Source organism: Lissotriton vulgaris, chromosome 1_1 (genome assembly GCF_964263255.1).
Source record: "Lissotriton vulgaris chromosome 1_1, aLisVul1.2, whole genome shotgun sequence".
Taxonomy (NCBI): domain Eukaryota; kingdom Metazoa; phylum Chordata; class Amphibia; order Caudata; family Salamandridae; genus Lissotriton; species Lissotriton vulgaris.
In genome coordinates, this window is record NC_141685.1 from 438663265 (window position 1) to 438689955 (window position 26691).

A 26691-nucleotide genomic window follows, 5' to 3' on the forward strand; every position below is an offset into this window, starting at 1 on the left:
CTGAACGTAAGGGCGCAAATAAATATCAATATACTGTGACACTTTCTCAGTTGGACCATTGATTCCAGAAATAATTGGTCTCCCTGGTGGCTTATGTCTATTCTTATGTACTTTTGGTAAACAATATAAACAGGGAGATCGTGGAAATTCAACTTTTAAATACATATATTCATCGTGATCTAATAATGATTGCTCATACCACTCCTTACGTTTCTCATTTATCAAAGTTGTTACCTGATGTAATGGATTGGTTGTCACCCTTTCATAATATTTAACATCATCCAGTTGGGAAAGCACTTCCTGATCATAGTCCAATTTATTCATAATAACAATATTACCTCCCTTGTCTACCATTTTTATGACAATATCAGGGTTGCTGGTTAGATTCCTCAAAGCACTTAGCTCAATCTTGTTCAAGTTGTTTCTCAATGGAAATCTAGTACGATCTTTAACATCTCTATCAATTAGTTTGTCAGTACCCAAATTCACAGCTCTAAAGAAAGCATCTATCACATTACCAGAGGATAGTGGTCTTACTTTATTTTAATTGTTGACCCACCGTTGGTTTGAATAGGGTGCTCGGATACGTGGTCTTACTTTATTGTAATTGTTGTTTTCTCGTTCTTTTGTCTCTATTCATTGAGACTTTGCACTACAGGCAGTTTTCTTATAACGTAAGTGCTCTGTATATGTTGTAACAATTACACCGATTACTGTTCTAACTACACAGGGCATTAGATATCTTTAATATGGTACAAAGATATAGAGAGGAGACTTCGATCGTTAGCGCCCTTATGGATGACGGGTTCAACTGATATGTATATTTTTTCAATTTGATATAATTATTAGTGTCAAGTTTTATGATGATAATTTCGAGATATATTATTTAAATATCCCCTATTACTAATTAGGGATAGTATTTTTCAAGCTTACGAGCCATTCCAAGATGGCGCCTATTAAGTTTACTCATTTAAACGAGCGGTAAGATAGCGACTGCTGTGTACGCGAGCTATGTGTTCGAATGGGATGAGTTACTGATCAAGGTGAGGACGTATACGGGAACGATATTCTATGGAAGTTAGACTTTAAAACTACGTACGCTAACATGTATTTATGGTATAATTTTAACTTTTTAGATCACACACTCGTGGATATGTAGAGATTGTGACGCTAGAGGTGAGGTATGGAGAATTGCTTGTTTGACTAGCGTTCGTAAGTTCTTGAATGACGATAATGATCCTTGATTATTTGTCTATTTCCTTATATTAGATAGAACTTTGTGAGGACTTGAGCCTTATTTTGATTTGGAAAATAGGAAAAAGGGTCATCGTGTTATTGTGTTCATATCATATTCAAGGTGAGCGACTCTTATTCGAAGCTCCTGGTTCCTTGGAGACTCTAAACCATAATCCTATTTATTTTCTATGTTTTCTTGGATGCAGAAATTATTTGAGTTTGCCGAATTTGCGTGTAGCATGAAGAATAGGAGCTTGCGTATTTGACACTGTCCATTGACTAAAATAATGGTGAGTGGTCAGAGTTCTATTTATATTAGGAACTTTACCTTTGTGGGTTCAATGACTCTAGTATTTGTTTAAACATTTGATTAACCTTGAAATAATCAATGTTGGAGGTTCCCTTATATTCAAGTCATTTAATATTATTGTTACACCAGTGATAGATACAATGGATCTAACTTATCTAATAATATATCCAAATTCCAGACCCCATTAGAAGTGAGTTGATTTATAATGAAGTGCAGAGTTACTATACTCTATTGTGGAATAATCTTTTGGATGTTTCTTATGTTTTTATAGAGACAAATACTGTGAATAGATATGTTGCTGACTCTCAAAATATAGTGATTATATTAACAGGTGAATACAGCTTATTACTCAAAACATGTTTTCCTTTTGAGTGGAGTTGTGCACAATGGTGACCTTAACACCTTGGCGTCGTACTTTACTTTCTGGTCCATTTTTCTACTTTGTACTATAATCACGTTTTTCGGGTGGCTTTTCCTTACATCTCCTATGATTTTCCTAGATTTAGAAAGCCTCTCATGGAGATGTTTATGATACATGGAAATATTGTTTTTGTATAACTTTGATTGATATATGTCTTTTGATGTCTTGGGTTGCAGCCCTGAGGAAGTCAATAAGCACATACAAGTGCTTGATGAAACACGTGTTGGCTGCTTTTGGCTGCGCTTTGCTTTTCATGGAATTAAAGAAGATCTACTTTTGGAATACTGACTGCGTTTGGGTCTTTTACTGATTTAAAGAAAAACCGTTTTGACTTTGGATCACTGATTGCAAAACTAATGGACATGAAGAATGGACTATAGCATATAACCAATGATTTAAGGATATATTGAAATTAAGTGTTTTTTGTGTTGATTTAGATTACAAATTGAACAATGTTTCATGTGTCTGTACCTATCATGGATTATTGAATAGTGTTTACGTATGACAGAATTTTGACTTTCAATTTATAATATAGGTGCTCAGGGAGGACCAAAAATTGGACTTTATAGGGTCCACATCCTTTGTGGACTATTGGGGCTGTCTGGTAACCACCCCTTCCCTCTCCCTTGGAAGCACCCATGTTAATTTAGTCAGTTGCTGTTATACTACCCCCAAACTCAGTTGAGCGCCGTAACTGAACCTGGTTACCAGAAATTTTCTAATTCTTTCCTGGAGAAGTCGGAGTCATTCTGCTCGGTTGGTTTTCTAATTTTTCCCAAATTGTCTGGCAGCTCACGGGTGAGTCCCCATTTATTACCCATAGATGAGCTCAATACCGCTTTTACACCACTCCACAACATTTCTCATAGCCTTGTGGATCTCCCCCTTTCTTAGAACTCTGTCACCTTGGAGCAATTGGACCGCGGACTCGTCCACCTTGCTTGGACCGTCCTAAAGACTGTCCCGCATTCTTTAACTCTCCGTCAACGGATATCACAATGACAGCTCCGCGGCACCCGCAATTCACCTACATCATCCCGAAGGAGATGCTGATCCTCCACTCACCTTATCCAAGTGTCCATCAATAGGTAAGCAACTCGGCTACATTTTGCCTTATCTACAACCCAGGAGCCTGTAATTGTCCTTTAACCCACTCCATTTCATTGCCAGGTCCATCGATTGTTGCTCGTGGTGATTATACCACTTCGTAAAACTCCAGTGTTTTCCGGTTTGACACAAGATATTCTGTCCACCTACGTTATCTGATATCGTCACTCACTATCACCTGTATTAGTCAATAGGCCTTCTATGACTTACTGTTGATAGCCTCCGATCTACGTGCCACCTCTATCAAGCACAATTTATTTTGTTCATTGACCCTTTTCACAGCACAACCCAAGCACCTCATGGCTATAGTTCTCACGCCCAGTCTATCAGTATTTTAAAGATTTTCCGGCGCTGCGTCTCTGCATAAACAGTAAATGGCCCTCCCATAGGCTTTGACCTAGGATGTAAATGTCATACTGACTACAGACAAAGTGTTTCAACTGATTATGGCCCATGTTCACTTTCCGTCATTTATTCTTCCCCACCTCCATTTCTTTTTCCCAAATTGTGTCAATTTTTCCCTCCCTCAACTAGTCATTACATGCAAATGTTTTCAGGCATCATATCCATAATATCCTGATGATGATCCTATATCTTTCTGTAAAGGATCGAAACGCCGTCGACATGCTGTCAACCTTATACACTGTCATTTTTAAGATACATTATGTGTAAAGGTGACTTTTCTCTAATGTTGTTTGCTATACTATGATCTCTTCATACAGACAACCACATGCTGCATGAGCCTTCTTTGTTTTTCCCTATTTTGTGAGTTATTGGATGTAGGCTTGTTTCCCACTGTAATTAAATCACATGTTTTGTTTATCTCTTTTATTTCCATATTAAATTGCTCTTATCCAGCTGGGTAGCGGTGAAAATATAGCACCGATTGGATCTATATTTATTCCTTCCCTCTATTGTCTCTTTGCCCAGGGACCACTATTTTTTATAATAAATTAAGTTCCCAAAGTCCCTGACCGATCCTAAATTGGGTTCCCTTGTCTTTTACAATAGAATATAAATTCACCCATCCAAATTCATATTAGCTAAAACTCTTGAGAAAAACTTTAACAGCCTTTTCTCTCTAGTCAAAGTGGGTTAGGAAATCTAGTTGCGACCAGTTTTACTAAGTACTTTAATTGCCATCTATAGGAGAGCATAATTTCAGTGCAACCGGAACCTCTCCACATTCTCCGTTTCATCTGATTATACCCAAAGTGTGCAAAATACTAGTGGTCAAGATGTATTTATTTTTTTAGGCCATTTCTGTAGTGGAACTGTAGACTTTCCTTTTTTCATAACTGCTGTAAAGACACCCAGTTGCTGACTGTGGTGGTTGTTAGATGTGATGCTACCATGGTGTCACTGATTATGCCATTTGTGATGTCAACTCTGCCCATTAAACCAAAGTGTTTTTGGGAATTTCAATTGTTTTAAATGCCCATTAATTGTACTTATTTAAAGTACTTTTACCATACATTTTCAATTGAGAGGTGCGCTTTGCCACCAAACAGCAGAAGTAATGTGAACAGCTATGGACTTGCAATGCCAGTTAGCATTGGTTAATCACCAGGTCTCGAGTAACTTATGAAATCTCAGCAGACTATTCGTCAAGTGAATTGCCAAAGTGATGACATTCACAATATGAGTTCCTAGAGCCTAGAAAAGCTCTACCACCTCATCTATTGTACTTAGCTGCAGGCATTCCGAATACAAATCGAAGAGAACCATGTCCTGGACACCGCCCAATGGGGCGTCTGAAGCAACAACATCACAGACAACGCACTCCTCGCCGCCATTGATGACATCCGCTCTCTCCTTGACCGGGACAAAAACGCAGCCCTCATCCTAGTGGACCTCTCAGCCTCCATCGACACTGTCTCCCACTAACCTTTAATTACGAGACTCCACAACTCCAGCATCCACGACAAGGTAGTAGACTGGATCCACTCCTTCCTTCCTCATCCTGGGACCAGCCCCCTCAGCCTGGGGCGACTCGTGGTGGCCCGCCGCACTAGGAACCCCTCCCACCCTACGGACCACGCACATAACCTCGGCATCATACTGGACTCATCGCTCACAATGAACCATCAAATCAACGCTCTATCCTCATCCTACTTCTACACACTCCGCCTGCTTCAAAACAATATTCAGATGGATCACCACAGAATCCAGAAAGACTGTCACCGATGCACTTATCACCAGCAGACTTGACTACTGCAACACACTCTCCGCTGGCGTCACCCAGAAACGGCTCAGGAAACTAAAGAACATCCAAAACGCCACACCCAGAATGGAGAATGGTCCTCGACATCCCCTGCCGCAGCCACATAACACAACACCTCTGACAACTCTACTTTCTCCCAATCAACAAGAGAATCACCTTCAAGCTCCTCACACATGCCTACAAAGCTCTCCACGATTCAGGATCAGAATATCTGAACCACCGACTCGCATTCCTCATACCTGCCAGACAACTTCACTCCGCCCAACTTGCCCTGGCCACCATCCCACAGATTCACAAGACTAGAACCGGAGAAAGATCCTTCTCCTACCTCTCTGCCAAGACCTGGAACACCCTGCCCCTCAAACTCAGGCAATCCCCGTTGCTGACCCAATTCAGGAACATCCTCAAGACCTGGCTCTTCAACTGAACCTCCACGCCCTGATGGATACGCAGCCCCCCGCACCTTCAGCGCCTGGAGACCCTCACGGGTGAATAGGCACGCTATACAAACTCATGATTGATTGATTGATTGAAATAGAAGCTAGTTTGGAGATCACAGGATGCGTCTCAGAGTATATGTTTCAAATTTTCCAAGAGGATTTTAAGTCCAATTCCATAAAAGGTCTTAAGTCCGAGACATGCAGTCTTAACATGAATTCTCTTTTGTATTGTGAGCTAACTACTGGATATATTTGGCCACAATATTAATTTTTTCACGTTGAAGATAGAACTAGCAACAGCATTCTGTATTTTTGTAGCCTCTGAGTCTCATATTGGCAATGCTTAAATATGCTATGTCTTGTAGAAAAAAAAATCAATATAAGATTGAATAAAAGCATTCATAACATTTACCCTTAGGGAAAATTACGAGAATGGGAAGCTGTTGCGTTATATATGCAGATGGCACATGCATGATCTAGTTGCCAAGGAAATTCGTCACAGTTCTTTGTAAGCAGCCTTACACTCCCATAATGTACATTTCTTGCTGAATACGTTGTGTTTTGTAATAATATCCTTTAACATATGCCCTTATTTTGCCTGTATCCCTACTTTAACGCATGCGCAGCACAGGGCATGACCAGTTTCCAGGCCCAAATACCCACTGATCATTGCTACACCCATTCCGGTCATATGCTGGCATGGCCACGTAAAAACACATCAAGTATAAATATGGTTTTTTGAAAATATTTTGCGCAGTTCAGGTCAAGAAGAAAATTATATACATATATTGCCTTAAAAAAAGCCAAGTTAAAGAACGTTGTAACTGTGAGCCGGAACATAAAAACATTGAAATGCATGAGATTTAGCTAGCTTTACAGCTATAATTGTCAAAATAACTGCTTATAACTCCCACATATAACATAATCAATGACATAACTGGTGGCAACACAAATGAAATAACCAATAACATCATGGATAATGTCACTGATTTTTCATTGTATAGAAAACATGAGATGGAGGAATACAGTTCCACTGGCAATCCAGAGTTATCAGAGATCCTTGAGGTTCTTGCATGTGGGGAGAATGGTGGGATTCTATAGGTTTTATGTCAGAATATCTTACACTAAATTCTTGTGCTACAAACTTATCCAAGCTAGAATATCGACTACCAAAATATCATGAAGGTAACTAGTTAGAGGAACACAGAGTCCCTAACTCCACATCTAGGCACCTTAAAGCAGGAACAGACAAATGGCTGTGACAGTCCGGATAGATGAGTGGGAAAATATCAGGTATGGTGATATGGAGCACGTGTGGTGGACCCAAGCAGAGACTGGGGGATGGGTGCGTGTCCACATTTGGATAAGTGTAGTTTTCTCTACCCAATGCTTCCGCTGCTCATATTCGGGAAATGTAGTTCAAAGATGCTACATTGACTTCCGGTACCAATAGATTTGGCAATGTAAACTTTTGCTAAAAAAAATTAAATAGCCCCTGTTGTACATGGCCCTTCTTAAGGGAATTTACTCTCAAAACTTTTCACTTTCCTCTTAGTCTTTGCCGACACTCTCCACATGACCTTCAGAATCTGGGCACCTTCCCACTGTACTGCAGAGGGAAGGTGTGCGTGCCTGCCTCACCCACATTGGGCATAGGGTGCATACGCAATGGGTTTGGGTGCTGTACCTCTGTGCGTTCGGTAAACAGGCGCACCACATACAGTTACGACACTGGCTAGGAGTGGGACGTAGCACTGAGTGTGCCACCCACCAGATAGCCTTTCAACACTGCCTCAGGCCTGTCATAGCAGGCCTGTGGGGTGCCATTGCGCCCCTGACCAGTTTGGCATCAATGACGGCTCAGCCAACCCTGAGTGGGTCGTCCTATACCATGAGGGCACCCCTAGAGGGAAGTGTGTGTGAGTGGGAGTGATATTCTGCAGACTGCCTGTGATTCACACCATTGACCGGAGGTACCACTGTGTATGTTGATTTCATGCCAAAAGCACAATACATTTGACATTGGGTTTACTAGCATGGCTCCAGTCCACGGTGCTGCAAAAAAGTGTTCTGTTGTCGGGTACCTACATATCTTCGACATCTTTGTGACCCAGGGTGTACCCTATACCCATGTGGGACTGTATTATCAGGATTGCTAGGGTGGGTCTGGGGTTGGACAGCATGTCTTCCCGCATACGGCTGCTCCCCCTATTGGTGGGGTTAAATTAGGAACTGTATGCAGTTTGCATACTATTGATATGATACGAGTGGGCATAGTACTGCTAGTAATATTTCCAAATGTGTCTTATGCTCAAAATTCGATGAGGTTCATGCTATAATGATTGACTATGGGCGTTGAATATAAACGTTATTTACATACATACTGTGGGAAGTCTCTTTTGTGACGCTCAGTGTATGCAAAACGAGTGACTGCTGTGCCTTTGCTTTACACTTTGACTCTGAGGAAAGCCTGGCTGCCCAGTGCCAAGATACCCAAGGATGAGCACAGGTTATACAGTGAGTGTAATCACCCGCCCTTGATGGGAGCGGTAGATTCTGCCTGGCTGGGGCATTCCTTCAGCCAACCAGAAAGTGCCAGTTTCAAGAGCCCCCAATCCAGGCAAACATATGCTTGTTTGTCATTCTCAAATGCTTGTGTAATTTAGTGCTTAAATTCTTCTGTGACCAGCAAGTGTTCCATTCACTCTCCTCTATTCACCTTCTAGGGCGCTACCCTCCAATGGGACATCTCTTCTGCAGGTTCCACACTTTCGTTGATGCAGGGAGGGAGTGACTGACGTTTTTCTGGTGTGAGCCCCCATCGGCAATCCTATTGTTTGGCTTTTTGAGGCTCAATGTGGACGGATTAAGCTTTTGGAAGCATTACTCATTCTTTGCTGTTTCAAGTTTCTGTTGGATGCTCACATTGGGGTTTTGCTCTGGTGTCCCTCTAGCACCATGAAACCCTTAGGGTTGCGCCATTGCTTCTATTAGAAACAAAATGAGCATAAGATAAAAAGGCCAAATATCAAATAGAAGTTCTTGGCACTTCAAGGGCCTTGGTGATATTCCTGCGAAACAGCAAGGTTTGTTGGGGGACTTTTAGGAGAGGTAGCAAATTCCTGCCCGTATTTCCCGAAGATTTCCAAATATGGAGGCTTTCAATACATAGTGAAAGCAAATGACTTTTCATGTCTGATCACATCTACCACATTACTATTGAGTGGAATATGTGGGAGCAATGTCTGCACAATATATTTGCCCTGATGCGTGAACTTCAGTGGATGATCCATTCATGCTACAAACCACTGAATAAATGTCTGTTATATGGGATGTAATTAAATGTACCCATATTTCAGAACGCTTTTGCACTCATTTTAATGCGCCCCGAATGTGGAATGTTTTCCACTTATCGACATAATACCGAGATTTAAACATATCCATATGCTTCAATAGCCCGCCCCTACAATTCATTTTATGAGGCTCAGTCGTTTCGCATTTTCCTTTTTGACCTGTGCACAGTAAAAATATCAGGTAATAACTTGCAGCGTAATATCAGGAAAACGCGTTTGCCTCGCGAGTAAAATACTAAGTTTCCATTCTGCGAAATAAATTGAATTGTTCACCATGAACAACTCACATTCGTGAAGCAAAAAGGTTCCAGTTTTACTATTTGTTTTTCCAAAGGACTGTTCGGTAATTGATCAGCAATCGCGTCATCAGGCCCCATTTAAACCGCACTGTCACCCCTAGTGAATCACACTGCTCACGCGCGATCATCTTACTTTAACATATAGTGACATCTGGGATGTCCCCTGGAAAATATAAAACACTTATTGTTTTATTTCGGGATCAAAAGATTATCAAAAATGTCAGTTGGCACGCACAAATAGCAACAAAAAAAAGGAAAATTAACAAATGCAGCTGTTTACTAATAAATAAAGCATCAGCTGTAAAGCAGAGAAACGAGCTGCATTTAATTGGTAAACGGCGGCAGCACCTCTCGATATTACAATGCGGCTTCTTGTCCTCCGCAGTGCCAGGCGGCATGGCAGACTGACAGTGCGCCCATGAATCACAGTGTGCAGATGGCACTCTGGCTCCGGTGCAGTCATGAGCCCGGGCAGCACCGGGTCTCAATAGAGACCTGTGCCAGAGGAGGCCTCCCGAGGATTAGCTGTCTCCATTTCGCTCGTGCCAATCTCTCACTGGCAGAGGCACTATTTCAAAAGCCACGTCCAATAAATTACAGCTGCCTGGCAAGATTTTACAGAAATGTAACACTCCGAAGGCACGGCGTCGCAATTTAATTTCTTTCCATTTTCAAAGAAAGTGTGGGGCAGCGCTTGGCACGGACAACCTTTGATTTAGAGTTAAAGAAAAAAACAACCTTTCCCTGTCGCCAGAACCGTCTCCCACTGCCTCCAGGGAGATTGCCTGCCTACACAATAATTTGTAGTTTGTCTTCGGTTTTTTGACATTCACAGTAATCATAGCATATTACTAACAAGCCTTAAAATGCTGCGCGAGGCATAATCATAAGAAACAACACATTCAGATTGATTTTCATATTGATGATGAGTAAACACTAATACAAATGAAACAAGCTATTAAATATTAATTGGCCTACCAGATCCTGCAGCAAACCATTTATCTTGTGTTTGTTAATGACATTATTCATAGGGAGCATGTATTTTTAAGTTGAAAGTAAGAAACTATTAGCTGTCCTAAGATTACCAGTGCCCTAGAGCCACAAGGGCCTGCGTGGATCTGTGTTGAGCAAATATCCAGACACAGACCCTAATGTATAGTAGCTAGACCGAAACACTCTTGGTCAGTGGGCCCATAGCCTGGCATACAGCTCCAACGACTTGAGACCCCAGCTACATCACCAGAGATATCTTTCCCTGTGGCTCACGCAGGGTTCGAGCATAAGACTCATGTGAAACCTGAGCCTATTTTCAAAACATAGTACCACAACTAGGGCCCTGTAAGGGAGTCCCTATCTCTAGAAATCAGTTAGCAGAGTGGGGAGGATGGGTGGGGCGGTAAGGAATCTATAACTAACATATGACCGAAGGAAAGTAACTTCTTCATCTGAAAGAGAGAGTTAGTTATAGATTCCGTACCTTAGAATAGATACCTCAGCAAAACCATCCCGGGATGAGGGACTGCGACCAAAGTTCACACCAGAAAATCCTGGAGGACAAAACGGGCTGTCATGGCAGTAATCTCTAGTAACCGTGTGCATAGATGCCCACATCGCCGCCTGAAAGATGTTGAGGAGTGAAACTCCGCTTACCAGTGCCATGGTTGCTGCCATAGCCCTGGTGGAGTGAGCACGCAGCCCCACAGGAGGATCGTTCTTAGCTAGGGTGTAGCAAACCTTTATGCAAAGGACAACCCGTCGCAAGATGGTAAGTTTTTGAACAACCTTGCCATTCTGGCACCCACATATCCAACAATGAGCTGATCATCCAACCGGAAGTCTTTGGTACGGTCAAGGTAGATTGACAGCGCATGTTTAGGGTTCAGACCCTGGAGTCTCTCCTCCTCCTTGGAAGGGTGCGGAGGTGGGAAGAAAGAAGGCAATGTAATGGATTGACCTACATGAAAAGATGACCCACTTTTGGTAGAAACTAAGGCCTTGTCCTAAGCACCAGGTTGTCCGGATGCACGCAGAGGAAAGGAGGCTTTGAAGACAGAGCTTGAAGCTGACTCCCTCTGTGAAAAGAGTTGATGGGAACAAGGAATGCAGTCTTTAGAGTAAGGAGTCTGTGAGGACAGCTATGAAGAGGCTCAAAGGGACCATACATTAGGAATATAAGAACAAGATTCAAGTCCCACTGGGGCATTATGAAAGATGGAGGAAATAGATGAGTAATGCACTAAAGAATCTATTTACAATAAGAGACTTGAATAAGGATGGCTGATCTGTCAGCCGAAGAAAAGCAGAGATAGCAGCAAGATAGCATTTAGAAGTGCCCGGGGCCGAACCTGGCTGGGCCAAAGAGAGTATATACAAGAAAGAGGGGCAGAAAGGGGAATCAAAACAGCCTTTGCTGTGCACCATGCCACAAATTTGTTCCATCTATAGGCGTATACTGATTTAGTAGAGGGACGCCCGGCTGCAAAGATAACATTACAGACTTTGGGCGGAAGGTCGAAAGCTGTCAATTGTTGCCGCTCAAATTCTACGCAAGGAGGTGGAGACTCGACAGGTTGGGATGAAAAAACATCCCCTGCTGCTGCGAGAGAAGATCCTCCCAAAGGGGTAGTTTGATCAGAGGATCGATGGCCATGCTCAAGAGCTTGGTGTACCAGACTCTTCATGCCCAGTCCGGAACCTCAAGAATAAATTGGGCCCAGTTCCGTTTGATCTTCTTCAGCACTCAGGGCAGAAATGGTACAGGCAGAAAGGCGTACAGGAGGCCACAGTTCCACTTGTGAGGAAAAGCGTCACCTAGCGAGTACCGTCTTGGAAACGCCAACGTGCAAAACTACTGACATCGCGCGTTCTCTTCAGTGGTGAACAAATCTAACCAAGGCTCTCCCCACCACTCAAAGAGACCTTGCATCACCTCCGAGTGAAGACGCCATTCATGATCAACCAAGCACCGACGGCTGAGTTCGTCCGCCCTGGCATTCGAAGAACCCGCCAGATAATGAACCACCAGGGTCATGCCCTGATGTTCCAACCTTGTCCAGAGGCAAAGCGCCTCCTCTCAAAGGGTCCATGACCCCACCCCACACTGTTTGTTTCAGTACCACATGGCAGTGGTGTTGTCTGTGAACACCTGGACCACTTTCCCTTTGAGAGAATGAAGGAATGCCTTCAGTGCCAGTTGAATCGCCCAGAGCTTCAACAGGTTGATATGGAGCCCGGACTCCGCCAGAGACAAGACATCTCTGATCTCCGCCTCTCCCAGATGGCTGCCCCATCCCAGGAGTGGCACATCTGTCACCAACATTAGATCTGTTTTGGGAAGGAAGAGGGATTTGCCTCTGATCCAGTCTTGGTTCATTAGCCACCACTGCAGCTGTTGTGCAGTTCCTTCTGAGATCTGAACGCAATCAGAAAGATTTTCCTTATGCTGCACCCATTGGAAATCCAGGTCCCACTGCAGAACCCGCATGTGCCATCTGGCATGATCCACTAGCAGTAGGCCATGCGACCCAGCAGCCTCAGAGTCATTCTCACCAAAATCCGGGATAGAACCTGAAACATTGGTATCAAAGCCCTAATATCCCGGTCTCGCTGCTTGGGAGGATAAGCCCGAAACTGCACTGTGTCCAGAACAGCCCCAATGAAAGGGAGCTTCTGAGAGGGAGCCAGGTGTGACTTCGGCACGTTTATAACGAACCCAGGGAATGCAGGAGGTCAGCCATAGTCTGGAGGTGTTAGATGACAGCATGGGGCGAGCCAACCTTCAACAGTCAGTGGTTGAGATGGGGCAAGGCAGGAACCCCTGATCTGTGCAGATGAGCCGCGACCACTGTCATCACGTTTGTGAACACCCAAGAGGCACTGGCAAGGCCAATGGGGAGCACAGTGAACTAAAATTGCTTGTGGCCCACCATTAACCATAGATAGCGTGTGTGGGCTGGCAAGACGGGATATGGAAATAGACATCCTGCAAGTCCATTGCCACCATCCAATCTCCGGGGTCGAGGGCAGACAAGACCTGAGCCAACGCAAGCATTTTGAACTTCTCCTTCCGGAGGAAGTGGTGTAGGGCCCTGACATCTAGAATAGGATGGATGCCTTTGTCCTTCTTAGGCACCAGAACGTAGCGGAATAGCAACCACGGCCTACTCCTGGCACAGGGACCCTCTCTACATCCCTCTTGGCCAAGAGTTGAAACTTACTGGTGGAGAAGCGCCAAATGATCCTCCGGCATGCATTCAAAAGATGTGGCATGGAGGGATGGGTAGTCTTGAAGGGGAGGAAGTAGCCCCTTCAGACTATTTTCAAAACCCACCTGTCTAACGTGATGGATTGCCAGTGGAGGAGGTGATGGCAAATCCTACCTCCCAGTGGCCATTGTTGGGCCTGACACGTCAGACTAGGAAGGATTGGAGGGAAGAGTGGACTTGTCTGCCCGATGGCTCCCAGACAAGCGAGGTCGCTGGGTCCCACGTCTGTGGCCACACAGAGGCTGAGCAACTCGTATGAGTTGGTGGCTTGACATAGCCACGAAAGGGGCGAAAAGCAGACTGGAGTTGACGAGAAAGTTCAGCATGGCCCATAGATCTGGCTGTAGGCCGAGAATCTTTAAAGTGCACCAGCGCCGAGTCTGCTTTGTCACCAAAAAGACGAAGCCCATCAAAGGCCACGTCCATAACAGTTGACTGGACATTCCCCGAAAAGCCAGATGTCCTGAACCAGGCATAGCGCCCAGGGGCTACCGATGTGGCAATCGTTCTGCCAGTGAGTCAGTGATATCCAGTCCACATCTAACCGTGAATTTGGCTGCGTCTCTCCTGTCCACCACTGCTTGGGAGAGAATGGCCTGGGCCTCCTCCGGGCACGTAAGTAGCACATGTGCAACCGTATCCCAGATTGTATGTAAGTATTGTCCCAAGAGGCATGCAGTATTCACTGACCGCAGTTCCAAGCTGGAGGAAGAGAACATACGCTTCTCATGGTGATCCAGCTTCTTGGATTCCCTGTCTAGAGGGGCAGAAGGCAATGCACCCTTTTGAAGAAGAGACTTGGACCACCAAGCTCTCAGGGGAAGGATGTTGGGTCAAGAACACTGGGTCACCTGGGGCCAGGAGGTGGCGGTAGGCAATTGTCCTCTCCACAAGAGCCCCTGTGCTGGGCTTGCACCAGATGCCCTGAAGGATGCAGTGAGGGCTTCATTAAATGGCAACAGTGGTTCAGAAGTGGACACCGCAGGTTGAAGAACATCTGTCAGTAGGTTAGTCCTGACTGCCACCGAAGGGAGCTCAAGGCCCAAGACCTCAACTGCCCTTCTCACCACCACATCATATGATGCTCCCTCCTCCAAAGCCACGGTAGGGGGAGAAATCAAGGCAGCATCCAGAGAAGTGTCCAGACCACTAGCGTCACCCGGGTCCCCTCGCCAGTCCGGTTCTTTCAGATGGTCAGCTAAAGGGTCCAGCGACCCCTTCCTAGTCCTCATCACCACCATCAGGTCAATAGGGAACACCAGGGATAAACAGGGGAACAAAAGTAATCTCCAGCGTCAGTTCTGGCATCGGTCCAGCTCCGGGTCCAACTCGGGGATGGGTCGAGGATGGGGACAGCGTTGGTCAGGGGCATGATCAGTGCCGGGGGCGTCATCGTCTGGATCGGCGCTGGGGAAGGCCTAGTAAGATCGACCTGCATCTATCTAGGTCCAGGCCTGGCTCTGTGAGTGTCCACCGGTACTGAAGCCGCCGTCATCGAAAGGCCCAGGATCCCTGACCTGCTCCATGGGGCCCGAAGGTGTGCCAGCGGAGTCAGGCTGCCCAAACACAAGGTGTGAGGCCGCATGTAAAATTGACAATGCTGGGCATGGGAAGCTCCGGCTCCCAGAAATGGGGGGAGGCGCAGAGTCAACCTGAATAAGGCACCATAAAAGGGGTCTTGGAACAACATGCTCCGAAACCTGCGTCATGCCAGCCGACCGACTGGGAGAAGGCAAAGAGTGCTTGTGTTTCTTCGCGTTATTCTTGTACTTGGACTTACCGGATATCCTCGATGACTTGGAGTGTCACAAAGAGTAGGGGCTCCGCGAATGACCTCTAGACCTTCCTCCCGAACAAGACCTGGAATGACACGGAGCTGACCGCCGGGCCTCCAGCAACATTCGGGACCACTCCTGCAAAGTTTTCGGTGCCATAGCCCGGCAGCCAGAGCACGACTTCAGGTCTTGGTCGCGCTCCAGACATCACAGACACATGAGGTGTGGGTCCGTCACTGACATCATCTTGTGACAGGACCAGCAAGGCTCGAAACCAGTCTGTCAATGTCACATCTCTCGTGCACCAGGAGTTGAGATCCTTGAAAAGTAGTTGACAGAACGTTGCAAAAAGGATAGCCAAAAAGTGGCTATGGGGTAGCTCTCTCCAAATCTGCGTCAGCGTCTAAGTAGACACCGTCATGTTATGCCGGGACCCCGATGCCGGATGCAGAGTCGACTGATGCCACCTACCGACGCGCAAGGGTACTGCTAGAGAAAAAAATCTTCAGATCCAGTCTTACACCTGGGGGAAATTCTTAGGTAAGGAATCTATAACTAACTGTCTTTTTAAGATTCTCTATGTTCTGACCAGAAAGTCCATTTGCACCAGAAAACAAATGCAACTGAATCATAGCCTCAGATGCACAATCAGTTACTGAGACTTACAGAGACTTTGTGAGCTTCAGCATACGCTGAGCCAGCCCTTAAACTATACCTTGGGTGTAATGATAAAACAACAAGTTAAAGTCTGGTGCAATTTCTGTCAAACCAGCCGGGCAACCAGTGACAAACCAACCAAACAACTTAACCTGGACACAAAATCAACTGCATTTAATACAGTTATCATAACTGCAGTCCAAACAAGAAGTAATGACATTCGAAAACCTCAAATTAGTTTATGTCACAGAATTGAACAATACAGAATCAGTTTGCAAAGCTGAAAAATGTACTGATATTAAGATGCATACCTGTAAATTAACCCTATTTGAAATCATTGCGAACCTTTCGAAAAATGCCAGGAATGCACAATTATTAGAAACGCATATTGCCTGAGAAAAACAATACATACTTAATAACCCCAAATGATAAGCTTTTTTTCCTCGAATGGTGCCTTCATCGTTTACCTCCGTGCTAGCTTACTGCTTTCAGATCTGAATCTCCCGCATGCTCCACCGATAATACATTTGCAGTACTTTTTACCTTAATACTCATAAGTTCATTGTTTCAGTTCCACTCTTCCAATTCATTCCAATTGTATGCACTTCTCTACAGGACACTTCGGTAATTAATGAAGAATAGGGGGATAGAGTGACTATATTTCTTACCTTTGTCCATATTTTTGATGGAAATGAAGAAGTCCTCTGGTGGGGAGTTGTTGTCTCCATCAGTCACAGAGAAGCGGAAGCTGTCGTGGCCTTTTGATCCCATAACGGTTGTGTGGAAGTACCAGAGATGGTTTATGTCCACATCCTCTTGAGTGAAGTTCATGCCGGGATATACAGTGATCCATCCAGAGTCAACCTGACGACAAAAATGCATGTTGGTGAATGAGAATGAACAAAAGTGTTTCCTACCTTACAGAAAGTCTTTACACATTGTATCATATTTATAAACTAGGAAGCAAATGTTGCACGATGATACAAGTGGAAGACTTTAAAAGCATAAAAGATGCAAACAAATATTTATTGAAGAATTATACCAATTTACTATAAACAAGCTTGCATATGTTTGCATTTTGGGAAACAACAACCTAAAGCTACTAAAACAATTTCCCTTGTCATGAAGATTATTCTCTTCCATTAATGACTATACAGTTTGTGAATTCCATCCAGCAAAATAAATGGTTTGTCTCCTTAATGTCACAGGATGACTATATAATTTTTAGTTTAGGAGTATTTTATAAATGCCATACGGACCACAAGGTTGCTTTGTGGTGCTGGACACATTCTTGCCAGCTGTGATTGGAGGAAATATAAGGCAAATGACAAAGAAGGCACGAGGTACTGAGGTGTTAGTTAACTAAAACCAGTGCTTGAGACGGTGATTGCAGGTTGGGTCCACTGCTGGAACAGGAGTCCAAGTTTTTTCTGATGTGCTATTTTGGGTGACAAATTATTGGTACAAATTAATCATTTTAATTATGGATGAAGTCGTAGTCCATGAAGTAATGATGGTGCACTTAAAATTCCATTATTATTTTCTTTAAATGCGTGATTAATAATGCAGTATAGTTAAGCAACATTTTTGTACGAGACGCCATTATTTTAAAATATATGCAGTGCCTAGTGTTTAGCTTTTCTTGCTTCATGTAGGAAAGTGCCTGTGGTACTGAAAATTCCGAACCCGTGTTATAAACATCGTCGTATCATGACGATTTTGGTATCAGCAGACCGAGAATGATTAGAATACTATGCACAAGCATTTTCGTCATATTCGGGTGACGAAATCACCCTGAAATCAGAGTTTCTGTCCTGAACCCTCGGGTTCCATTTTGTGAACGGCAGCCATTTTGTGATTGCCCTCACATAGGCCAAATGACTAAGGCCAAAAATGAGTCTGAAGGACACGTACACCTTTACTGACTCCTCTGTGACCTGGGCAAGCTGACTCCACTGCCTGAAGCCAAACCTGTTCGGCCAGTTCCTTTCCCAGTGGCCGAATGAGATTAGTATCAAGGCACAACATATCATAAACCTTTCATCGCACACAAACCATGCCTAATCTTACACACACCTGTCCCTGTTTCTTTCTTTATAACTTGCTTTATGAGGAGGAGGTGCCCGTTTTTATTGGGGGTCCGTCGATATCTGATGAAAATACTAGGCCTTACCGGGTAATTGATTGTGGGCTGGACAAACTAAAATATGGGTTTGTCATCATGACTCTGCTTTTTCTTTGTAGTGAAAATATGTGAATGGTCAACTGTAAATAAGGAATGGTTGCCTAAAGCATAATATTTTGTATAAAAAGAGAAGGCTGGCTTTGTAAGATTGAGCAGTCTCCTGAGAACATACACCGTGTTGTACTTCTAGGATACCTGTTACTGGCTGCAGCCAATAAATACGATCTTTGACTTCACCAAGAAGACTCTGTGTTTCTGTAGTCTGAAACAGGAAGGACTCGAAGTCTTCGGGTGTGTTCCCTGGCACCGCTGGGTTCTTAAAAACCCAGTACTTCATGCTCCTTTTTGCCATGGTCATCAAAACTTTTTGCCACTGGTACTAATGTTTTTCAACTGATGTGCACTGGGTCCCTGATAACTAGGCCCCAGTGCTCTTTCCCTAAAACAAGCTAAAATGGTCTAATTGTTACCAAGTAAGTGGCATCCCTGGTACCTAGGGCATGGGTGCAGCAAGTATTATGCCACCCTAGGGAACCCCATAGAAATTGCATGCATCCTCCCATTGGAGACCGCCTGTCATGATGCAAACCGTGAGTGAAAACACGTTATGGCACACTTACTGTGTGCCATGCCATAGTCACTGCATGTAATATATGTAAGTCACCTTTACAGCAGGCTTTGTAGCCCTAAAGCAGGGTGCATTATATTACATGTGAGGGCATACCCGCATGAGAAGATATGCCCGTGCTGCCTAGTCCAATTGCTCGATGGGACAAGTCAACAGGGAAGCCATCTTAAGTATATGAAATGGGCACTGGTGATTATGAGTTCCCCAGCTACATAATGGCTTTACTGAAACCTATGATGTTTGATATCAAACTCCTTGTCTTAATAAATCTGTATTGTTGCAGTACAAAATTTATTATGACATGCATACAGTGGGCACCTTAGTGGTCCACTCTGAAAATCCACCCTATCTAATGTCCTGGAAGACTGATCTTGCCCAACCTGCAACCTCCGGTAGCTTGGCACAGAGCAGACAAGCTTATCATGAGTTAATGTGTAGAGCATTTGTGCAACCACTCCCACACACACACAGTGACACAATGAAAACACCACAAATAAACTCCATACAGAAAAATAGAGAATATTTATCTGAGTACACCAAGACCAAAACGACAGAAATCCAATCAGTAGAAGTAGAGATATGACTTTTTAAAGGATAAATGAAAAAATTGCACTTAGAAGGCGCTAACGGTAAAAAGGTTACTTGAGGTCTCGAGGGACCAGTACAAATCCAAAGTTCAGGCCGACCGTGATGGAGGGCAGGCTGGCTACAGGACCCACAAAGCTTCAGCTGAAGAAATACCTCGGCTGGAGCAAGTCTCGACGGCGAGAGCCTATTGTGTCACTGTTGAGCCAAGAAAACAGGGTCCTGAGTCATCGTTGAGCTCTATAGAAGTGAATGCAATGCATTGTTGTCGAGCCACATGGAGCATCGTCATTGAGTCGCGTGGCTGTGGATCTTCTGATGAGCAGCCTATGCACTGGCTTCGAATGGCGATGCAGCAGCATTTCTTACACAGTCGAGGCTATGAGTCAGTTTTTTGCAGAAATCAGCTGCAGTGTCCACTTCTGAAGTCTGGGAATGGAGGGGCACGAGTAGGACTCACAGATGACAGAGTCCAGCAGCACAAGCAGGATTGCAGGAAGTCTCATTTTTGCCAGAGAAAACAGGAGGCAAGCCAGCAAGCCCTTGGATTCACTCAAGGTTCAAGGGAGATGGGTCCATTCCTTGTCCTCAGAAGGGCATAGATCAGCAGGGAGCAGGGCAGCTCAGAAAAGCAGAGAAGCAGTTCTTCAGAGCAGTCAGCCAAGGCAAAGTGAAAATCATTACAGCACAGCAGTGTTTCCTCCTACAGTGTTCTTCACCAAGACTGAACTAACGACGTGGGATGTCAGCACCAGAAAGGCCATTGTCGAGAGTGGCCCTGATGTCCTGTTTTGTCTCCATCTCCAGGGCAACCCAAAATGTGAGAGCGTGCATCGCAAGTGACTCCAGAGATAAAACACATCTGCGTCTGAGCCCCCTCAACCCATATCCAAGCCTAACGATGGTGCACTCTTGTCCCAGAGACCCTCAAGAACTGAGCCCCCCTTTGCATTCCGACAGACTTGTCCTCAGCATTTTCCTGTTACAGGTTTTCTCCATACCTTCAGCAGTAGTGTTTGAGGCTACCCTTGCGACCATCAATTCTGCACCCTGACACAATAGGGCAGGTGCACCAAAGCTGCTGGTGGTGGTTCTAAGGACCTTGGCCCCTACTTAAATTATGTCCAGAAGAACAACCATGTTACTTGATTGAAAGTACCCCCTTAGCAGTCTATGTTTCTCCCATAGGATAACATTACCACGTTCAAGGCTCATGCCTCAAATCTGACAGCTTTTTCTAAATTAGTGTTGGATTTCCTTATTGAGTGTGTGTTTCGCTTTTTGACTCTGTGTGTGCAACAAATACCTAACACTCCCTCTCTGATAAGCCTAAGGCTGCTCGACCACACTACCACAAATCGGGCACCTTGGGATTGGTAAATCAAGCCCTTGCACATGAATAAAGGATACCTGTACTCTCTGCACAGTGTACTTCATTTCGGCACAATATAATGAGAGCCAGTTTCCTAAACTCCTGTCTTCTTCCCCCTTCCAATCAGTGTCCCACTGCAATTTATCTTTCACCACAGCTTCCACTGGGCACAGATGGTAGTGCATAGGAGGCAAACTGTGTTAGGAAGCATGTAGTGTGAAGTAAATTTTCCATCATGTACCTGCTGTATCACTTTGAACGATTTCTGCTGGAAGTTCAGATGCAGCGTGATAAGGAACATAATTTTATGAGCAATTGTTTGAAAAAATTTTCATATTATGTTGTACATCTCTGGAGTGCAGTTACTGAGGAAGTAACTTCCAACTCCTTACAGACAGAAAAAGCACGATCCGAGGCACCCTAGCCTACAGACCACCAGGACCACACCCCAGCTTCTGCAGTGCCATACCTTACTGCATCGCCCAATCACCATACCTCTGAGCACTGCATCTTCCTAGGTGATCTTAACTTCCACCTCAATGATTCCACAAATATCAAGACAACCAACCTCTTAAAAAGCATGAGCAACATCAGCCTCAAGCAAATTATCACCGACCTCACCCACTTCACAGGACACATGCTCGACCCCATCTTCACGTCCAGCGACAGGGTCAAGGCCAACCACATCATAGAGCTCAACTAGACCGACCACTACAACATCCACGTCACCATCGCATGACCCACCAACACAGGCATCATGCCCCCAACGCCAGGCGCAGAGACTGGAAAAAGATTTCAGAGGACCAGTGGAACAATGCTCTCAACTTCCACCTGCCAGACACAACACCCAACCCAAAACAGGCTGCTAAGAATTTCTCCCAGTGGATCACAAAATGCGCCTGTAAAATCACTTTCGCCAAGCCAGCCAAACCCAAAAGACCTACTGGAAGAGCCGGGTGGTTCACCAAGGAGTTGAAATCTATCAAATTCAATTGCTGCCACCTAGAAAGGAAGTGGCATACCAGCAAAGAGACAGGATACCATACCACTTTCATGACAGCATTCAACCAGTATCGCTGCCTCCTGAAAGAGACAAAGAAGAACAACCTGACAGAGGTCATAGAAGCCAGCACAAACCACAGCAAGGAGCTTTTCCCCATTGATGGAGGGTAACAGTTTAATGAAGGTTGCCTCTATCAATTGTCACCATCAAATGAAATTTACAACAATAATTTTGATAAAACTTGTAAAACGGTTGAAGATGAAAAACGTGAGATTTTCTACTTTATTGTAGTAGTATGCAGAAATATTTATTAAACGTGAAAATGTGAAAGACCTAAATAAAGCGAGAAAAATGTATTTGCTCATGCAATGTAATCACATGTTTAAGAATCTAAACATACTTAACCTATAAAATGGGCTACTGATGACTTCTAAATGTGATAAATGAAAATAATGATCCCGTAATGCACACTCAAAAACAGTTAAAGTGCTTAGTATATGAACGCTTGATAACATGAAGCTTGCAGAGTTACCTTAGCATTAAATGGTACAAACATATATAACAAAAGTGACACATATATTAATCTGATTTGAAAATAAAAACGTGCAAACTATTTATTTTGTTGTACCTAATATTGATATGTAATTTTTTATATTAATCATAATGTGATAATGATTCAGCAGGTTTTTCATTTAGGCCTCAAATGCTTTCTTTTCCTTGTTCAAAAGCAGAAACTAGCTACAGTATTCATTTTGGACTCTGTGAGAACTTTGAAATGTATCAATACAATTGCAAACCTTAGAGAGAGTGTCTGGCCTGGGAATGAACAGACAGTGAAGAAAATGAATTTTATTACCTTAGAGGAAAGGATGGAATTATAAAACAATAAATTTGCTTCCGGATTGCTTAGTGAAGTATTGATCGCACCATGAGCAGTCCACTGTGGACAACCAATGGAAACCATAACGTATGATGGAAAGGATACTTTGTGGGTGTAAATTGAGAACTTTTAAAAGCATAACTGCACCCTTGGAGGAGGAGTCAGGGACTGGTTGCCATTTCAATATTTCCTGCCTGGTATGCTGTCGGACTGAACTATGATTTCCTTTCATATTCCAAACCCATTTGAACTAAACTTTCCAAACTGATTCAAACTAGTACTTTGCCAGCTGGTAAAGTGTTCAGGTACTACTCTTCCGCTGAAGAGTTTATTGACTCATTCCTGTGACTCATTGTGCTTCAACTCTGCACATTTAATTTGTATAAACTAAATGCTGAAACTCCATTTTTGCAATGTTCTCTCTCTCTCTCTCTCTCTCTCTCGTCTTTCCGATGTATCTAGCAAATGTTTATCCTGTTGAATCTGTATGAGATTGTGGGACTAATTGCCCTAAAGATTTCTATTAAATCTGATTATATTGTGATTTATGTTCTCGACCATTCAAATTTAGGCTTGGATAAATGGTTTACGTGAGCAAATATATCGTAGTCGATTCAATCTTGGTGTGAACCTTTTTGTCATAAGTTTTATCAACAGAAATATCTGAAGTGATGGTTATGAACAGAAGTTACTTACCTGTAAACTGTGGTTCTCCAGTATTGGTGTCTTTCATAGATTCACATGTTTGAATAATTCCCCGTCGTCGAAGTGGGAGTCCCATGGTACATAACATAGTAGTAAGAAGCATATATACATAAATATATACATAATATATACATATATACACATAAAATAATATTCCATAATATCTATATTCTTTTCAAAAAATAAAGTCTTGAAGTACCATAGAACAAAATAGGCCCATAGAAAGCAGGTGCTCACTTTAGTAACATATCAATGTCATTATAATAGTCTACTTTCCAGCCAATCAGGCTGTAGCACCCTCTAGAACCTTCTCCTCAGAAGCTCAAGCCCTCAGATTTTCGTAGCACAGGAGTGACCAAGAGTGCATGCGGAGAAGAGAGCCTCTGAGGGGAGGAAGGGCGGGTCGCATGTGAATCTATGAAAGACACCAATACTGGAGAACCACAGTTTACAGGTAAGTAACTTCTGTTCATATCCGGGCGGCCCCACCTGCGAAATACGGACTCCAGAGTTGACTGATGAAGTTCCCACTCGTGGTTGTCTGTGGTCGATCTGCTGAGAGAGTCTGCAAGGACGTTGAAAATGCCCGGGACATGAGCAGCGGTCAAGTGAATACAATGCTGTATTGCCCACTTCCAGATCTGTTGTGCCTGTTTGGAGAGCGGGAGAGATCTTGTACCCCCTTGCTTGTTGAGGTAGTGCATACTGGTGGTGTTATCTGTACGCACCAACAGAGACTCCCCTTCCACCAGAAGACAAAACGATTTCAGGGTGAGGAAGATTGCCAGAAGCTTCAACCGATTGATATGCCACTTGCGCTGATCGACTGTCCACTTGCCCTTTATTGACATCTCCCCGAGGTGTGCACCCCAACCTCTAAGGAAGCGTCCATCATAAGGGTAAGCATGGTGGCCGGCTCTTGAAACAGACGCCCTGTTGTGATGTTTGGAAGGTGAGCCCACCATTCCAATGGCCCTGGATGCGAGGGTCAGGAAGACCTTGTTGTTGAACGACCCTGAGACTTGCCGCCATTGTTTGTCCAATTCTTCTTGAAGGACTCGCATATGCAGCCTGCAGTTGGGAATCAGTGGTATGCAGGACGAGGTCATGCCCAGAAAGGATTTGAACATCCGGACAGAAACGGACGTTTTGGAGCGCAGAAGAGTCACTAGTTTGATGATATGATCTAGACGTTCCTGCGAAACAAACACTTTCGCGAGACGCGTATCTATCAATGCTCCCAGAAAGACTCTCTGTTGTGATGGACGGACATGTGACTTTTCTTGGTTGTTAGAGAGACCCAGTTTGCGGAAGAGGGAAAGGCAGGTCTGAGTGTGGTAAGTTGCTGTTAGAAAGGTTGGTGCCTTTATTAAGCAGTCTTCCAAATAAGGGTAGATTTGTATGCCTTGGAGGCGCAGATAAGCTGCCACCGGAGCCATGATTTTTGTGAAGACCCACGGTGCGGAACGAAGGCCAAAAGATAGAACCTTGAATTGGTAGTGCTTTGATCCCACTTTGAAACGGAGATACCTTCTGTGTCTTTGATGGATTGGCACATGAAAGTATGCATCTTGGAGGTCGACTGTGGAGAGGAACTCTTCCGGATTCAGGAACTTCAAAATCTCCAGCAAGGTCAGCATTCAAAATGTCTTGGACTTGACAAATTTGTTGAGGTCTCGGAGATCTAAAATCGGGCGCCACTCTCCCGACTTTTTCCTGATAAGAAAAAAGCGGGAATAGAAGCCCTTCCCTTGTTGTTTTCGAGGAACCACTTTGACTGCACCCTTTTGGATTAATACTGCAACTTGGGCAAACAGTTCCTTTAGATGTTTTGGAGGAGGACCAGATGGTGGGCGGTTGGGTGGGAATTTGATGAACTCCAGAGCATGGCCTTTTTGGATAACCTCCAAAACCCAACGGTCCGAAGATATTTGTGACCAATTGAAAAATCTTTGGGAGATTCGACCTCCAATCTGTAGAGTGGGAAAACAGTGAAATTGTGAAAGTCATTTTTTATTGGAGGAGTTACCACCTGTGTAAGTGGTTTTATGCCTGTATGGCCTGGAGTCGTTCTGTCGAGACTGCGATTGGTTGGAGTAACGCTGTCTGTTGTCATTGTAAGAGCGGTATTGGGAGGAGCCACGAAAATTTGGAGGCTGTGCCCCGACCACATGCTCCACGAAAAGGCCTCTTCCGGTATTGCAGAGAATCTAGGGCGCGAGCAGTATCAGTGTCCTTTTTAATAGACTCCTGGGCGTCGTCCACATGTGTTCCGAAGAGGGACTCGCCATCGAAAGGCAAATCAAGTATTTTAGCCTGCACCTCTGGCCGAAAAGACGTAGACTTGAGCCAGCCTTGTCTCCGTAAAACTGCAGCGCCAGCTAGCTGTCGGAAACTAAGTGTGAGTGCAAAATCCGTTCCGCCGCGGATTTCGCGGATTTTCGGTAAATCCGCGAATCCGCGAGCGGCGGATCCGGGGGGCAAAAGTTTAAGCCTTCAAGCTTGAAGTTGTTCTAACTATTTTAGGATGGCGCCGGCATGCTGCCAGCGCCATCCTAAAATAGTTACTAAGTTAGCTTCAACAGGAAGCACTAATAGATAAAATAAAGCAGGTGCTCGAGCACCTGCTTTATTTTATCTATTAGTGCTTCCTGATGAAGCTAATTTAGTAACTATTTTAGGATGGCGCTGGCAGCTTGCCGGCGCCATCCTAAAATAGTTCTGGATGATGGATGGACAGCTCACTCAAGGGACCCCTGCCCACATCGGTGCAATTGCATAGTAACACACACATGGCCGCTGGAACTAGTTGAAGCTCAAATTCAGTGACTCATTCATCAGCCCAAAAACAATCGTGAGCGTCGTCGAGGCTGGGCAGGTGTGCCTTCTTCCCAAATCTACCGTCGAAAATCAGCTGTGATGCTGGATAGAGGCCTTTGTATCCTTGACTTTTACGAGCGCAATCCTCGTGCTGTTCCTGTGACCAGGAGCTTCTTTCTCTTCATCTGCTGCTCTGATCGGTCTCTGACCATTTATACACACAAGAGGCACTTGAACTCGCACAGAAGACCCCCCATTTAAAAAAAATCCGCAAAATCCGCGAATCCGCAAATTCGCGGATTTTGCGGATCCGCGAATACGCAAATCCGCAAATTCGCAGATCGTGAATCCGCGAAATCCGCCCATGCTTATCGGAAACCAGTCGAGGAAATATCAATAGAACAGTCAATGATTTCAGAGAAAATC

The 26691-nt window shown here is 44.3% G+C and overlaps 1 protein-coding gene across 1 annotated transcript in view; it reads right to left on the reverse strand.

The window, feature by feature from the left end:
- Positions 1-26691, reverse strand: part of LOC147747319 (FRAS1-related extracellular matrix protein 1-like) — a 1022199-nt gene that overhangs the window by 358100 nt on the left and 637408 nt on the right. Inside the window, exon 22 of the mRNA XM_086953165.1 lies at positions 16756-16951. Coding sequence (XP_086809291.1) covers positions 16756-16951 — 196 coding nt within the window. The remainder of the gene's footprint in view (positions 1-16755; positions 16952-26691) is intronic.